Source organism: Notamacropus eugenii, chromosome 2, assembly GCF_028372415.1.
Source record: "Notamacropus eugenii isolate mMacEug1 chromosome 2, mMacEug1.pri_v2, whole genome shotgun sequence".
Taxonomy (NCBI): domain Eukaryota; kingdom Metazoa; phylum Chordata; class Mammalia; order Diprotodontia; family Macropodidae; genus Notamacropus; species Notamacropus eugenii.
This window is the reverse complement of record NC_092873.1, coordinates 2566968-2584111: the sequence shown is the minus strand read 5'-3', so window position 1 is coordinate 2584111 and position 17144 is coordinate 2566968. Positions and strand designations below refer to the sequence as shown.

Sequence of the window (17144 nt, the reverse complement as noted above, 5' to 3'; positions counted from 1 at the left end):
AACAAGCAGCTGAAGAAGGCTTCAGATACAAATCCTCTGACTCCAGATCCAGGGAGGTTGGCATACCCATATACACATACCCATGTATATTTGGCTGTAATATCTGCCCACCTCATTCTGGGTCCTGCTTCCCAGACTTAGGAGGATGTCTCTCAGGTCTATGGAGTCTGCTCAGTCTCAGGTCAAGACTGGGGAAAGCTGGCAGCTGGACAGGTCAGAGAGAGGAGAACCGAGGAGAATCTGGCAGCCAGGTGGCACAGAGGATAGATCACCAAGCCTGAGGTTAGGAAGCTCTGAGTTCAAAACTAGCCTTAGGTACTAGCTGTGTCACCCAGGGCATATCCCTCAACCTCTGTTTCCTCAAGTATAACATGATGATAATAATAGTATCCACCTTGTAGGGTTGTTGTGAGGATCAAAGGTGATAATATTTATAAAAAGCCATCTAGTTGGTATATAGCAAGTGCTACATAAGTATTAATGGCTTTATCAATATTAATAATTGTTATACATTAACAAGGATTGTTTTCTGAGTCCACTATGTTGTTGTTGTTCAATTGTTTCAGTTATGTCCAACTCTTCGTGATACCCTTTGGGGTTTTCTTGGCAAAGGTACTAGAGTGTTTTGCCATTTCCTTCTCCAGCTAATTTTCCAGATGAAGAAACTGAGGCAAACAGGTTTCCTTGACTTTGCCCAGAGACAGACAGCTATAAGTGTCTGAGGCCAGATTTGAACTCACAAAGATTAGCTTTCCTTCCTTTAATCTTACCTCTCTCCACTGTGCCACCTATGGTACTTACTAGCTAGTTAGGCCTAGGCAAGTTGCTCAATCTGTATCAGGTCCAGTTTCTCATCTTTAAAATGGGGATAACAACAGCACCTTCTTTCCAGGGCTGTTGTGTGGATCACATGAGACAGCATGCATGATGCCCTTTGCAAACTGTAGGGCACTCTGTAAATATCAGCTATGGGAATATGTTAAGGACAATGCTCCTCTAATTTCCAAACTAAATATTTATCTGCTTACTTATTGTATCCCATCTATTGAGTGTAAGCTCTTGAAAGACAAAGAAAGGACTTTTGTTTTGTCTTTGTTTCCTAATAGCCAACATATTTCCATTCAATTTAAGTCACAAACATTGATTATGTTGCTTCTATGTTCAACACACTCTGCTACACCATCACACTGGATTGAATAGATACTTGAAAAATCTCTGTTGTTCTGAGTTGGTTTGGATGGAATCTGACCAGGACAGCAGACTTGTCATTGTCTAGTCCTTATCCTGATGACTTTGGAAACTACAGCATTCTTCAACCTTTTCCTGTGATCCTACTCTACCATGGAATGGAAGTGACCGTGAGGTTGGAAGGCTCTTTATTCCACTGGCACTCAGACTCTGGATGAGATGACCAAGATGGAGTGTTGGCCCACTTACAGACTTTTCCCTGCTTGAGGATTATCTGGGCTGAGCCTGGAGAGAAACAACCACAGGAATTTGGCCATAGCACCTACCTTATGAAGGCCATTTCCCAAGGCATGCCTCTTTAGGGTAACAGGCAGTGCTCCTAATGGTACAATCAGGTCTTTTCTGAAACACTAAAGCATTATTTTTAGCAGTGACTGCTCAAAGGTCCATTAGCATCAATTTCACTCTTACTGAAGAGATCATTTATTGACCATTGTGCAGAATTACAAAGAAACCAACGAGCTATGCTCTGGTTTGTTTCTGCTCTCTGGGAAGTTTACAGATCTAGCAAACAAAAGTATTAGATCCAGTCAGACATGACCATTCATTCTCATGAAGTGATACTGAAATAACCAAGGAGTGTGGGAGTAAATGACAGATTCCTGAGTGGGCAACATGAAGATAATCATGGATGTGCTGAATAACACAGGCCATCATCTGATGCCTCATATAGATATGAATATGTCCTTTGGTTCATAAAAGCTCTACTAGTGAGCACAGACTTGGGTCAATGCCACAATGATTGAGAAAAGAACCCTGGCACTGGAATCAGAGTCCAGGTCCAAATCTTGACTTTGACCCTTTCCTGTGTGACCTTAGACAAGTCATTTAACCTCTCTAGGCCTCAATTTCCTTATTCATTATTCCTTATTCATTTCCTTATTCATTACATTCATTACAGAACTAGATAGTTTCTTAACTCTCTTTTAATTTAAAAATGATAGTTTGCTGAGTCGCAGTTTCCTTGTATACAAAACAAGAATGATTATATCTACATCACCTATTTTGTAGAGTCGTGAAAGCCCAAGATTACACCTGTGAAAATGCCTTACTGCAAGATAAATGCAAGCTGTTATTACTGTCTTCAACATCGCCGTTGTAATGATAAATATTGATCATTAATCCACATCATGATCAATGATTAGAGATTTGTATCATTTGAGAACTCAGGCTGTTCTTCAATCTCTGTTAGAGACTTTTGGAAGGATTATTCAAACTGGAAGGGTTATTCTAGTGCTCCTACACACCTTTCCACATTTTACCATTGGCTTGTCCCATTCTCTTTAGCTGAGATACTATCCACTTGTGGAAAGAATGGGGGAGTATGCTTTTTGCCAGGCTGGTCCTATAAAGTAATACTCAGACATTCAGAGCTTGCATATTAAGCAAGTCTTGCCTATCACTTTCAGGGCTTCTTTGACCTCCTTATTCCTCAGGCTATAAATCAGGGGATTCAGCATGGGGATGATGATGCCATAAAACACTGAGGCTATTTTATCATTCTCCTGGGACTCACTAGAAGAAGGCTGTAAGTACATGTAAGAAAGAGTCCCATAGAAAATCATGACAGCTGTCTGGTGAGAGGCACAGGTGGAGAAGGCCTTGTGTCTCCCTGCAGCAGAACACATCCTCAAGATGGCAGCCAGGATGTAAATGTAGGATAAGAACACCACCATGACAGTGCTTATCAGATTGAAGCCCACACAGACAATTAACAACATGACATTGATATTAGCTCTGGAACAGGAAAGGGCCAGGAGTGGGGGCACATCACAGAAAAAGTGATTGATGGTGTTGGAATTACAGAAGAACAGAGAAAAGGTAAAACCGGTATGGATAGAGGCATTCAGGGATCCCATAACATAAGACCCAGCAATGAGCTGAACGCAGACCCTCTGAGACATGACCACTGGGTAATGCAGGGGGTTACAAATGGCCACATACCAGTCTATGGCCATGGCCGCAAGAAGGTAACAGTCAACAGTAGCAAACATAGCATAAACCAACAACTGGATCAGACACCCTGAGAATGAGATAGACTTGTGGGACACCAGGAAGTTTTGCAACATCTTTGGAGTGATGGCGGAGGTGTAACAGAGGTCAACAAAAGCCAAGTGTTGGAGGAAAATGTACATGGGAGTGTGGAGGTGGGAGTCAATCTTGATGATCAGAATCACGCCGACATTGCCCACTATAGATGTGACATAGACAAACAGAAACACCAGGAACAGGATGTACTGCAGGTCTTGGCAAATAGTAAATCTCAGCAGGATGAATTCAGTCACTGTGGTGCTGTTTCCTCGGGCCATGACTATAGCAGATATATCATCTATGGAAGAAAGGCACAGAGAAAATACCAAGAGTGAGCTCATCATGACCCAGGATGAGGGACGAATGAATATTGAGTTTCTATCCTGAGTTTTTGGTGGTTCACATTCCAAGCTTTGTTTTGGAAAGCTAATATTCATAATATGGTTTATTTTCCCTCAGACAGTATGTCTTTGATTTGGATAAACCACCATGTCATGGGCAAGAGTAGTTGAGCTATGCTCCTGTGGTTTGAACTGATAGGCTTTTATGAATGTGATTAATTGCTAAATATGGAACCACAATAATAATAATCCTATGATTATAGTAATAATGATTTTGTTATTAACCTGATCAGTTTCTAAGCCCTGATAGTAGGAAATAATGATTATATAGTTAAATGAAAGGAATGTTTTTTTTTCTTTTTTTACTTAGAGTGTAACAACAATAGTTAGCATTTCCATAGCACTTTAAAGTTTGCTAATCATTTTACAAATATCTGATTTGATCCTCACAAAAAACCTGGGTGGCAGATGATATCATTATTCCCATTTCACAGATGAGGAAAGTGAGGCTAAGAGAAGTTAAATAACTTACCCAAGGTCATATAGGTGGAATCTGAAGCCAGATTTGAACTTGGATCTTCGCAGTTCCAAGTCCAGAGCTTTATTTACTGAAAAATCAGACAATTGGAGTAGAAGATCTCTAAGACCCTGTTCAGCTGTCTCTGAATGGACCTTTCTGTGAGAACGTTGGAGGGCTGGGTGTACCTGAGCCTGGTCCTTAATTTATGACTAGACAGTCATACTTAGTTTTCAGAAATAAACTCTTTGTCCATTTCTGGAGTATATTGGCCTGGGGAACTAAAGGGATATTTATCACAGGCACCGGGAGGGCACATGAATCACATTCCATTACATTCCATCACATTCCATTCCAGATGAGGGAGCTTCACAGGGGTCACCTGAAGTAACGTGACAGAATTTTAAACAAATGCTCCAGAGCTTACACATCCCAGTGAGGTCTGTACCTCTTCACAGTAGTACCCTTTGAAATTAGTACACTTATTTCCCCTGTGGATCTATTACTGCTCAGGCTGAAAGATCAAATCCTAAGCTAGGGTAGCCCAGAGAACCTCTGGCCCATTTGTTGGTCTATCCCCCCTCACTGCAGGGAACTCTCTTTCCTGAGCAGCTAAGCTAAATTTTGGAACCAGACCAAAATTGTTTGGAGCCAAGTCTGGGCAATAAGTTAGGGAAAGAGATCCCTCGGGAGTTATATATCTTTGTGGGTTAAAAACAAGATGAGATTATTCAGCAAAACAATGAAACAGATTGGCTTATGGTTGGAAACTTGGCTCTGAATACCCAACCAGAGAGACATGGATGGTCTGAGCATCTTGTCGTGGCATGAGAAATTGGGGGATGAATATCAGGGAACTGATCAGAAGGGGAGATCAATCCCTTATTCAATTTGATTACAGAAGCATTTATTAATGCAGTGCTCCCTACTACAAGGCAGTGATGGAGGGCACAGAGAGACCACTTCAGAGTCAAAAAAAAAAAAGACCTTGGTTGAAGCTTTACCTTTGATCTATTTCAGCTTCTCAGGCCTCTAGGCAATTCTTTTTGACTGTGAGCTGCAAAAGTGGTGGTACCTGCTGTGATAGAGGGATTTTTCCATACCATAAATTTCCTAGATCAGTAAAATCTTAGGTTTTCTCTTCCTTCCTTCAAATAAAGAAGGACAAGGAATAGGCTGGGCAAAAAGCCAAAAAAAGAAGAAACTCTTTCTGCCCTCATAGAGATAACATTCTCCTCGTGACATGGAACATGATCACAGATATATAAGTGCAAACTTAGGGTAAAGGGAACAAAGAAAAGATCATAGAATCATAGGATCATCAATCTAGAGTTAGAAAAGGCTTCAGATACCAACTATTCTGTTCCCATCATTTAGTAGATTAAAAAAATTAAAGGCAAGAAAAGGGAAGTGTCTTACAGAAAGTCACAAAGTAATAAGCATCAGATTAGACAAAAGTTATGGAAAGGATATAAAAATAATATATATATATGAAATGTATGACATAAACTTATAGACTTAGTTCATAGTATTTTTTTCTCTTTGGAAGGAGTCTAGACCTATAATTTAATCTTCACCACCCTTCATGCAGATTGACAACTTCACTACAAGCTGTAGTCTTAGAGAGTGGTCTCAGGGTCCTGAGAGGCAGCACAGTATAGTGGGAAGTGAGCTATTCATCCCTAAGTCAGGAAGATCTGAATTCAAGTCTTGACTTTGAGATATACTGGACTTGTGTCCCTGGGTCCTGTATACAATAGATGCCTAGTAAATGTTTTTTAAATTGATTAGACCTACCTTATACATCCAAACAATTGTAGAACCATTAAACAGAATCGTTGACTACTAGGAAATGTGTAGTGTAAAGGTGGTCCAATCAAAGAAGTAGCAGAAGACAGTCAACAACCACACATGTTTCTGGAAGAAAATGTGGAAAAGAGAATATGGAGTACTCAAGATAGATGGTATTGTAGAGAGCATCTAGTCCAAATGTTTCATCTTACCAGAGATAAAAGCCTGGCAGAAGCACCTTGCCCCAGGTCACCTGATCAGTTAGATATAGAGATGGCAGTGGAAGCAGATATAATGATCTTCTATCCACTCCTCTTTCCCTAGACCCTAATCCCTGCCTCGATACACAGATGGTGAAAAGAGAAAGGCATTTTTGCATTTAGCAGAAGCTTCTTTACACCCTGATTTTTTAGCACTTTTTTTGAGATGCCTCTGTCTCAAGCAAATGCTTCTCTTTGCTCCTTTTAGAATTGATCCAGTCCTTCCTCTGAAGTCCAGGAAGTTTCTCAGCAATGTCAGAAAGGTTAATGACTCACCCCATCATCAGGGCCTCCTACTGTCTTTTCATCTTGGCTTTGATGAGACTAGAGTCTGGGTACCCTCAGAAACAGTCCCTTAGCTTCTGAATACACCATCCTAGGGATAATGGGGATTCAATGTTTCCAGGGCTCTCACTTGGAATTCTCCTGCTTCCACCAAATTCAGACTGAGAGGAATGCTAAAACAGCATCCTTGCAGGTGCACCGAATGGAGCTGTACATAAGCCAGGCCTATGGAATTGGGACCCATTCTCCTGGGCCTCTCTAGCCCTGGGGACTGTGGAGAGTTCAGGAGAAAAATCCTCATTGGCTGCTCTTGGGCTGTCTCAGAGCTGGACTTCCCAGAGGAGTTTTTATTGCTTTTGAAGATTCTTTTCAGGGATTTGGCTTGAATAATAACTATAATGAGAGACATGTGGTATAGCAGAGAAAGAGCCAGCCAGTGAGCCAGGAAGACATGGCTTCCAGACCCGCCACTGACATATTTTCTGCATGATTCTGTTCAAGTCACTTGACCTCTCGGGGCTCTGGATAACTCTCTATGACTCTAAGCTGAAGAAAAGATGATGACGTACCTTGATAAAGGGCACATCCTTACCTGGGAGTTTGCTGCACCAATGAAATCACTAGTCTAGCACTTAGTGCAACAATTATCATGCTGTTGTTGGTCAGTCATTTCAGTCATATGTCACTCCTGGTGACTCTACTTGGGGTCTTCTTGGCAAAGATACTAGAGCAGTTTGCCACTTCCTTCTCCAGCTCATTTTACAGATGAGAAACTGAGCAAAATAAATGACTTGCCCAAGGTCACACACAGTTAAGTGTCTAAGGCTGGATTTGAACTCAGGATGATGAGTCTTTCTGACTCTAGGTCCAGCACTTTATCCACTGTGCCATCAAACTGCCCCAGTAATTATACTAACAAAATTCTGTAATGCTTTAAGGATAATTGTTGCTCATCACCATAAGATTATCAAAGAGTTGGCATAATTATTACTTACAGCAGGGGAAACTGAGGCAAGAAAGGTTGTGATTTACCCTTGGTCACACAGCTAGAAACCATCAGAAGTATGATTTGAGTTCTGAGTTCTTGGGTCCAAGACCATCCTTCCTTCCACGGCATTACACTGCCTCTCATTAAACCATATAACATTGGCATCAATACAATTGATAGACTCTAATGGAAATATCTATCAATACCCAAGGGAACATGATTTAGTGAAAGGAATACTAGATTTCAAGGAAGAAGGACTGGGTTCAAAGCCTCTCTCTGCTACTTACTTCTTGTATGATCTTGGGCAAGTCATTTCCTCTCTGAACATCAATTGCCTGTTAGTGAGATGAAAGGGCTATTATGACAATAAGGTCCAGGATTTCAAGGAACAGAAAGAAAAGTGTCACATATCAATCAATTTAATGGTGAGGTGTAGTTTATTGGCCTAATCAGTGGACAGACACCAAAACCCATATACCAGCTCACTGCCAGGACCCTCAGTTTGGCTTATGTTTTAGAAATAAGAGCTATGTGTATGACTACAACCTCGGTAATGGCTCCATCCAGGTAAAAGACTACATTCCCTGCATGGGGAACAGCCTTTGCAAAGGTCTGGAGAAAAGAAATGAATTGTTGAATTCAGGGTATAACAAGTAGGTAATCTGGAGCAATATCAAAGGAGCGTCCAAAGTGGAGATATCAGTGAATGCAGAGGAAGGAAGAATTGTTTTCCCTTTCCTTTTCTTTTCTTCCTTTCTCCCAAGGTAAAACTATAAGGTCTCTTGGTAACCAGGCCAGATGCTGGTGATATGGGAAAAGAGATTGGCCTCCAAGAGTTAATAACAGAGTTACACTAGATAGGTAAATAAGCAGGATCCAAGGTATGATAGGCCAGGGCAAAGATAAGCTACATAATACTCTAGGAAAATTAGAGGGCAGAGTAATGGGGAAGGGGCAGTGTGGAGGTGGATTCCCACACTCTACTACTTAATTCTGCCCTCTGAGAATTTGTTTGGTTCTTTTCCTTATATATCGTAGCTCTGACTCTTAGCTGTGTGACCTTGGATAAGTCAGAGCTCTTAGCCTCCCCTGTTGCAGAATGGGCGCAATAATACTTGTGTTATCTATCTCGTAGGATGGCAAGGATGCTTTGCATCCCATAGACAAGTGTAAATTTCTTTTGTTGTTACGTGCTTAATCAAACGCTCTTGAGAAAAGTCCCTCCACTGTTGGACTAAGGTGAAGGGGGAAAATGGGGAATATTAGGGTGGGACTGTTAATAGCTAGTGGCAATAATACTGATACACAGTGGAGGGTTCAAGATCAAACATGACAGAGTTGTTTTCTTTTTTAAAGTACAGATCTGTGATTTTATAAGCAGAGGGAATTCCTTGGTATAGAAACTCCCTCTAGTGACTCATATGGATAATTAATTTATAAGTTATTCAATTCAGTTCAATCCAACAGATATTTTTAAAGATCCTGCTATATGCCAAGCACTGTTGGTGGACCGGTATAAATAAAAACAATCACGAAACAGTTTCCAATCTCAAGTAGCTGAAATTTTATTGGAAAGAATGTGTGTATGTAAGTGTATAACTGTTACCTGGATGGTTAACAAAGTTGATATAATTCCATACATTGGGATTAGTCACTAGAGAAATTATTTTTAGGAGTGTAGGCTCTGGAGTTGAAGGTAGGTGGAGAGATCTTCTGTTTTGCTCTGGGATCACATCAGTAGACTAATCCTAGATATATCCCACATTGACTAACACCACTGAAATAGCCAAGAAAAATGCACTTTTGAGATCACAGTATTGCTGAGCATGTCCTTCAATCTTGTTTCTAAGGAGTTGGTAAGAATTTAATAAACTTTTATTAACCTTCTCCTATTTGCCAAAGCACAGTGAGAGATGCTGGGGATATAGAAAAGAAACAATTCCTTCCCTCAAAGAACTTACATTGTAGTGGAAGACATAGAATATAAATAGAGACATAAATTTAAGATAATCTGAGGAGAGACAATACTGATAGCCCAAAGAGTTGGGGAAAGGGCTCTTAAGGGAGGTGAGACCTGAGTTGGTCCTTGAACAATAAAACTATGTGACATACATTTTAAAGGATCAGAGTCATCAAAATATTTATTAGGAACTTATACTAAAAGGTACTGTGCTAGGCACTGGGAATGCAAAAATAAAATGGAAAAATGGTTCCTGCCTTCAAGGAGCTTTAAATCTTCTGGGACAATATAACCTATGAACAGATTACTAAATAAAAGTCAGTATGAGGGCAGAAAGAACACTAAATATTGAGAAGAATTAGAAGAGGACTTCCATAGAAGGATTTTAAGAAGCTGAGGGGATGATCCCATGTGATCCTGCATCTTAGCTGGGTCAGGCCTATCCAGTGATTCCAGTCCCCTCCAAGTGTACAGTCTATTTGATGAAACATGAACACCAGTATCTTAACCTAGGATACTGGAGACAGAACTGCATGACTTGGGGATGTTGAAAAAAGGAATTTTGTAAAGAGGAGAGAGGAAAGCATGCTGATCTCCAATGATCACTTTAAAAACCTTCCTCAAGGTGTTGGGACAGTTGGCCTCTGGGGCTTGTGAGCCCAAATAACTGTGTATCCTAATGGAGAGAGCTCTGAATGGACGTGGAATCAAGAGAGACCAGGATTTGCATCTTGCTTCCTTTGTGTAGGTATGAGCAATTTACTTCTTTTCTCTGGGTCTCACGTTGCTCAGCTGTGAAATGCAGCTCCTAACAGACAGGGTACCTAAGTGATTTGCCAACTGTATGTAAAAATCAGCTCTTTTTCACTAAAGAATGAAAAGACATGATTTGTCATCCCAAACAGATGTGCCATAAACGATTAATTCTTCCCTCCTCCAAGCAAAAACTTTCCATGTTTTCCTATCTACTAACAGTGCAGTGGATCGAGTGCTGCTACCTATGTGATTAATCTTTTGGGCCTCAGTTTCTTCATTTGTAAAATGTATATGATGGTACTTACATGAATTTCTTCATGAGGTTGTTGTGGGGGAAAGAAAGCCCTGTGCAAACCTTAAAGCTCTAGAGAAATGCGAATTTCTATAACTTATCTATATGATTCTCCTAGGTCAATTCTTTCTCAATGAATCACTGTTATGAAATGCTTTACTATCCGTTGCAGTCCTTTCAATGGAGATGGCACAGAGAGGGCCTGTTGAAAAGACTAAGTTTTGATGTACAGAAAACAGAATCCCATACTCCCTTCTCCTCTCTGACACAAATCAGTCTTTTCTTTCCTCTGTTTCTTATTTTGAATGATAGTCCCACAAGACATGGTCTGGTGCTTCTGTGTCTGTGGTCTGGACAACAAGTTGGCATGTTCAAAGTGCTCCAACTTTCAAGGATAATAAAGCAATGAAAATACCTTCCCCATTCCCTAACCCATGCCCAGGATCCAAGATGCACGTATTCATTTCAGGTGTAGTAGTAAGCATTCACCCAGAGATCGCCAGACTTCTTTAATGACCTATAAGAAGTTAAAAGAAAGATAAGGTCAACTCAGCCTGAGCACTCAAATTGAATTTGGACTGTGGACTTCCTTTTTGTGCACTTCTTTGTGTCTATGTCTCTATGTCTGTCTCTGTGTCTCTCTCTGTGTCTCCATCTCTATCTCTCTCTGTCTTTCTGTCTCCATCTCTCTGTCTTTGTCTCTCTTTCTATCTATTTCTGTCTATCTCTGTCTCCCTCCCATATCTAGAGTAAATTGTATTTGGGCACTAAATGGCATGAGTCATTATGCACATAGCCATTCATAAATAGTCACTGCTTACATCTATGAAGACATAAGGGGAGAAAAATCCAGGGGCCTAACACTGGAGGCTGCCACTAACTGCTCCACTCATTCTGGTCTACCCCCTCCACCTTCACGCTACTCAGCATCATACATAAGCTAGAATGATTCATTTTATACCAGTCCTGTTCCTAGTATCTGGCTCTCCCACATCCCCTTGTTTAGTTAGCTCACTGTTCTCTGCTGCCCTTATATGTCAAGAATGCCTGCAGGGAATTACCTGCACATTCTTTCATGCCTGTACCACTCAGAGCCCCCTCCACCCCACTCCACTGAAACTACCCAACCTTCAGGTCTCAGCTTGAGGCTGTCTTCTTCATGATGATAGCTTCAGTACCTTCCCTCTGTTGATTTCTTTTTGTCCCATATGTAGCTTGTTTGTACATAGTTGTTTGTACGTTGTCATCGCCATTAGACTGTGAGTTCCTTAAGAGCACACACTTTCTTTTGGTTGCCAGCGCTTAGCACAGTATCTGGCACCTTAGTAAGTACTTAATAAATATTTTATAGCCTGTCTGCCTGATGAAGCCTTTCTCAGCATTTTCAGGCTGATTTCACAGAATACCAGAATAGGGAGGGACCTCAGAGGCCAGCTAGTCTAGATCATACCTGAAAAGGATATTTTTTCTTTCTGGGAATCATTATTTGAAAGACTCCAATAAGGGAGGAGGTTACTACATCACAATATAGCTTCTTCTACTATACTATTACTATATTTTTTCATATGTTTAACCTGTTTTACCTCTGCCAATTCAGTTCAAGGCTCCCAATTCTTCCTTCTGGAGCCAAAAAGATCAAGCTTAAACTCTCTTCTTTCATGTATTTTTCAAATTCTTGATGTGACCAGAGCTTCAAGACTAACTTTAGGAGGAGAAACAACAGGATTGTTTGTGATTGGATATGTTGAGTGAATGAGAATCAGGAGTTGAGGATGACAAAATAGATAGTAGAGAAACAGGGGTTTTTTTTTTTAGGGGGGGCTGCAGTTTCTGAGTTTCTGCTTTAGAGAAGTAGAGTTTGAGATCTCTATAGAACATATAATTCAAACATCTAATAGGTAGTTGGTGAGATGATGGGCTACAAGTCAGAAGAAACACTCAGCTAGATTTAGACATCAGAGTTATTTGCAATGGCAATTGATGAAATTGTCAAAAGAAACAGTGTAGAGAGAGAACAGGTCCCAGGACAGAACTTGGGGGTTCACCTCCAGTCAGAGGGCAGGGTGCCAATGATAATTCATCAAGTGAGACTGAGAAGGAAGAAGCAGATAGAATTAGACCCAAGCCACTACATTTCCCTGACAAGTGTACAGTACAATGTGGTGACAATTGTCTCATTCCTGGATGCTATTTTTCAATGAAGATTAAGGTTTTATTACTTGTCTACTTGCCACATCATACGGTCTATTCCTACTCTGACCTAATAATTTATTTTCATATTGCTAGGATTAATTATATTCTGTGTCCTGGTCCTTTTCTCTTCCCTTTTTTTTTTTTTTTTTACCATTTCTCTTGGTGATCTCATCAGCTCCAATGGATTTAATGATCATCTCTTTGAGTTTGAGTCTCAGATCTATTTACCTGGTTCTACCCTCTCAAATGACTGTCAATCTTGCAGTTTCAATTGCATATTAGACATCTCAAAACTGATGTTACATAGACCTTTCAAATTCAGTATATCCTAAACTGAACTTCTCTTTTGCTCCAAACCTTTCTCACTTGCTACCTTTCCTAGTTGAGGGCACCACCAATCCTCTAAATTACTTAGGTTCTCAATCTAGACGTCACCTTATTCTCCTCTCTCTGTCTCACCCTCCATATAGAATCAGTTGTTATATCCTGTTTTTTTAACCTTTGTAACATCTCTCATATATGCTCCCTGCCATGGCCAACACCCTGGGGTAAACCTTCATCCTGTATTGCACTAGCCTATTGGTTGATCTTCTTGCCTCAAGTCTGTCCTCACTCTAGCACATTCTGCACTCAGCTGTCAAAATGATCTTCCCAAAGTGGAAGTCTGATAGTCTCACCCATTCCCTATTCAATAAACTCCCCGTGTTCCTTATTACTTCTAGGATCAAATAGAAAACCTTCTCTTTGGCTTCTTATGGCTTTCTCAGCCTGGTCCCTTTCTAACTTTCCAAGTTTCTTATACTTTACTCCCTTTTTTCATATTGTGAGACCCAGTGACAAAAGCCTTCTTACTATCCCCAGATTAGACACTCCATTTTCTGATTCCATGCATTCTCTCTGGTTGGGCCTCACACCTGGAATTTTCTCCGTCCTCATCACCAACCCAGGCTTCTTCCATGTCCCAGGTAAAACCTCATCTTTTACCAGAAGACTTTTCCAATTCCCCTTAACATGATTGCTTTTCCTCTGAGATGACTTCATGTTATCCCATATATACCTTGTTTGTCCATAGCTGTCTGCATGATGTCCACCCCTCTCCCGGATGAGAAGTGAGCTTCTTGAAAGTAAAGGTCTTTTTCCTTGCTTTATGTCCCCAGCACTTTACAACTGTATAAAGTTGTAATTGACAATTGATACATGCCTGTTTGCCTGACTTTATTTGACCTTTCAATTATTCTTTGATGTATTTGAATGCCTTATTATGGTCTCCATAATCTACAATGCTTAATTTTTCATTTATAACTCCCATAGTAGCTAACCTTGTACTGGATCCTCTAGACAGACTGATTATGCAGGGAGAAAGGAATCTGCAAACTGGGAGATAATCTCTTACCTGACAATGTCCCCAAATGCCTTCAACATTGGCTTGTTGACATAGTCAATTCCATGCTTGGCACATAATGACCTCACTAGTGGTGCGATTTTATAATAATTATGGCGGGGCATGGTGGGAAATAGGCTAAAGAAACAAAGAGAAGGAAAAGAATATTAAACCTAGTCATCAAAAGAAACATGGTACATTTTTGCTGATTCTTTTAGGTCTGCTATGAGAAGATATGAAAATGGAATACAATTAAGATGATGTGAAGGAGTATGGACTACCTTGGTGGAAGGAAAACTCTCATCAGAAAGATCTCAGATCTATCATAGCACTAATGAGAACACAACCATAAAAATGCATGTATCTGTGTTCAGGGAAGTTCTAAGAATCTCTATCACTCTCACATCCATTCACTGAACCTGTCTGTGAGACAGGTCATGGTTAGGCTTTGGGGCCTGTTGGGATAATGCCAATGAATTTGAATCTTACTTCAAGCCAAGTGTAATTATGAAAACAATGCTCATGAGGAGAAAATTGCCTTTTATTTTTTTTATCAAATATAAAGAACTGTTTTGTTTTATCTCTTCTTTTGGATTATCTGTTAGGGTGAATGTTAGTCTCCTCTGGACAGATGGAGATAGTAAGCATTAGTTAAACAGACAACAGTCAGAATACCTGCATTCTGATTTTAGCTCTTTCATTAACTGGTAATGTGATCTTGGGCAAGTTTATTCTATCTTTCTGTGCTCTACCTTCTTCATCTATAAATCACAGCCAGCATTGGTTTTCTTCCAAGGGTGTTGTGAGGGTCATGAGATATAATGGTAGCTGATATTTATGTAGCCCTTTAAATTGTATAAAATACATTTGTAGCTCCTAACTGACAAGGGGGCCGATGGGAAGTATAGTTTTGTACCCATGGGAAGGAGGGACTAAGGATGTAGAGGAGGAAGCATAGGATGGTGCTTCCCTCAACAGAACTGGGGGAAATTTTGAGCCCCATGGGAAGCCTAGGGTTATATAGGTATGGACTAACTCCAGTGCTAGCCACCAGTCAATTGCAATCGAATGGGTCTGCTATTTCAAACAAGTGTAATCATGATCAGGTGGAGCCTTGTTTAGCTTTTTGACCTGACTAAGGAGTGATCTGCCTGGAGAGAATTTTGTGGTTTCTCTAACTTCTCTAGTACTGGGACCCGGACAATTTATTCCTTCTTTGCTTCTCTCCCAATTCTCATCTCCCATCCTATCTGCTGCTTTCTTTAAACTGTCTTTACTTGGTGTTTATATTTTGTATAATACATTTTATCTTCAGATAAAAGTAAGTTGATTTTTAAAAATGTATTATGAATTGATGTTTGTTGTAGAACAGTGGCTCACACAGTGGTGAAGAGACAAGGGAAACCCAACAGATTTTCTTTTTTTTATCTTTGCTTCTTTCTCTCTCTTTCTCCCTCCCTCTTTCTGATTCTCTCCTTCCTCTCTCTGTTTCTCATTCTCTCTCTTTCCAAAGAGGACTTTCATGTTTATTACTTCATCATCTGACCTTCAGCACAACCCTGTGAAGTAGGTAGTGAGTTTAATCCCTATTTTACAAATGAGGACCTTGAAGTGCACAGTCTTGCCTAAGTTTAGGCAGCAAGTACATAGAAGAGCTAGGTTTTGCACTCAGGTCTTCTGAATAAGTCTTGTGCACTTACCACTCTACTCCAGTTGTACCTCCAATGTGAAAATACTACAAATGTGAAGGATGGTCCACCCCACACCATGGCTGACACAAAGAAACAGAGCAGAGGAAGTAGAGAGAGGTCGAAGAGATGGACTCCCTAATGTGGTACCATGTTTTTCAATTTTTTGTAGAACTTCATCTAAAAATCTAGTAAATGTCTGGAATATGTGATTGGGCCTGGCATGGGAAATTATTTCTCACTATAAATGATAAAGAAGCAAATATATGAAATCTAAGTATTGGATAGATACTTAGATCATCTAAAATAAAATTTAGTCTATCTAAAGTGAGCATCAAAGTATCAGGGAAGAACGTGTTATTCAAGAGATCAACTTTCCATGGAGTTCAGCCAACAAATCAGTTCTATTTCTTCTTAATGCTAACATTAACTAAGACCTCAGGAATATAAATTTATCCACTGTGGTGGCTTTCTCAAGATAGGAACTTCTTCTCTATACCTTCCCTTACCCTCCTTGTCCATAAAGACTTTAGAACACTAATGGATTTTTCCTTCAATAATGTATTATAGTTATTTATGTTTGATGTCTTATTCCTCAACTAGATTGCAGGCTCCATTAAGGGGAAGTAACTGTGTAAATAATTTATTTTGCTCAGTTGATAGACAGTGGTGTGGTACAAAGGATGTTGGAGTTAAGAGTCAGGAAGGTGATGGTTCAAATCCCACCTCAGGCACTGACTAGCTGTGTGATTTTAGACAGTTAATTCACTTAACCTATCAAGGTTTCAGTTTTCTCATTTGTAAAATGGGAATGTTGGACACGATGTCTCTTCTGAACTCTTCTAGTCTAAATTTATGATCCCAGGACTAGCTCAAGGCCCTGTATACAGTAGATGCTTAATGAATATTTGCTCTTGCTGAAATTTCTCTTCTCTCTATTTTCCAATATGTCATACTCCTAAGCCTACAGACTATAATCACTGTGGGGAATATCTGGACAACTTTTTCTCTTTAGTCCCTAGTGAGCAAAGTTGGGCTCCCCCTAATGGTGTCATGGCAAAGATGTTTATTCAGCTTAATAACGAGAGGCCATATGCTGCTTTAGATTCAAGAAAGGTCTAGAAGTAAGAAAAATCTGGGTTCAAATTTCATCACCTCCACATGCCCCAGACAACTCTGTAAGGCTCTTAGTTGCTACCAATATGCTACTAATGTGCATTGGTAGATGAAGTTACCTAATTAAAAGGGAGTTCCTTTTGCTGATGAAATCACTGTGTGGACTGATGATGATAATGACAGTGGTGATGTCTGCCATGTAGTAGACATAATAAATGCTTGTTGATTGATGGTTAATAATAATTGATATTGATGTACACACATACTCTCTTTAGAGGCTCATGACCACCCACTTCA

The 17144-nt window shown here is 40.1% G+C and overlaps 2 protein-coding genes and 1 long non-coding RNA gene across 4 annotated transcripts in view; 1 reads left to right on the top strand and 2 right to left on the bottom strand.

Moving 5' to 3' along the window:
* The window catches only part of LOC140524246 (uncharacterized), a 173146-nt gene that overhangs the window by 135946 nt on the left and 20056 nt on the right, over positions 1–17144 (top strand). The window lies entirely within an intron of this gene.
* LOC140530359 (putative olfactory receptor 5AK3) lies at positions 2616–3557 on the bottom strand. The gene has a single exon (XM_072649931.1). The coding sequence runs from the start codon at positions 3555–3557 to the stop codon at positions 2616–2618; it is 942 nt and encodes a 313-aa protein (XP_072506032.1).
* LOC140524245 (fatty acid desaturase 2-like protein FADS2B) overlaps positions 9002–17144 on the bottom strand; it is a 50644-nt gene continuing 42501 nt past the window's right edge. For both annotated transcript variants that reach the window (XM_072638622.1, XM_072638623.1), the window contains exons 11-12: positions 14056–14181; positions 9002–10986 (exon numbers count right to left, since the gene is read on the bottom strand). In XM_072638622.1, the coding sequence (XP_072494723.1) occupies positions 10935–10986; positions 14056–14181 (178 nt within the window). In that variant the 3' untranslated portion in view covers positions 9002–10934. The remainder of the gene's footprint in view (positions 10987–14055; positions 14182–17144) is intronic.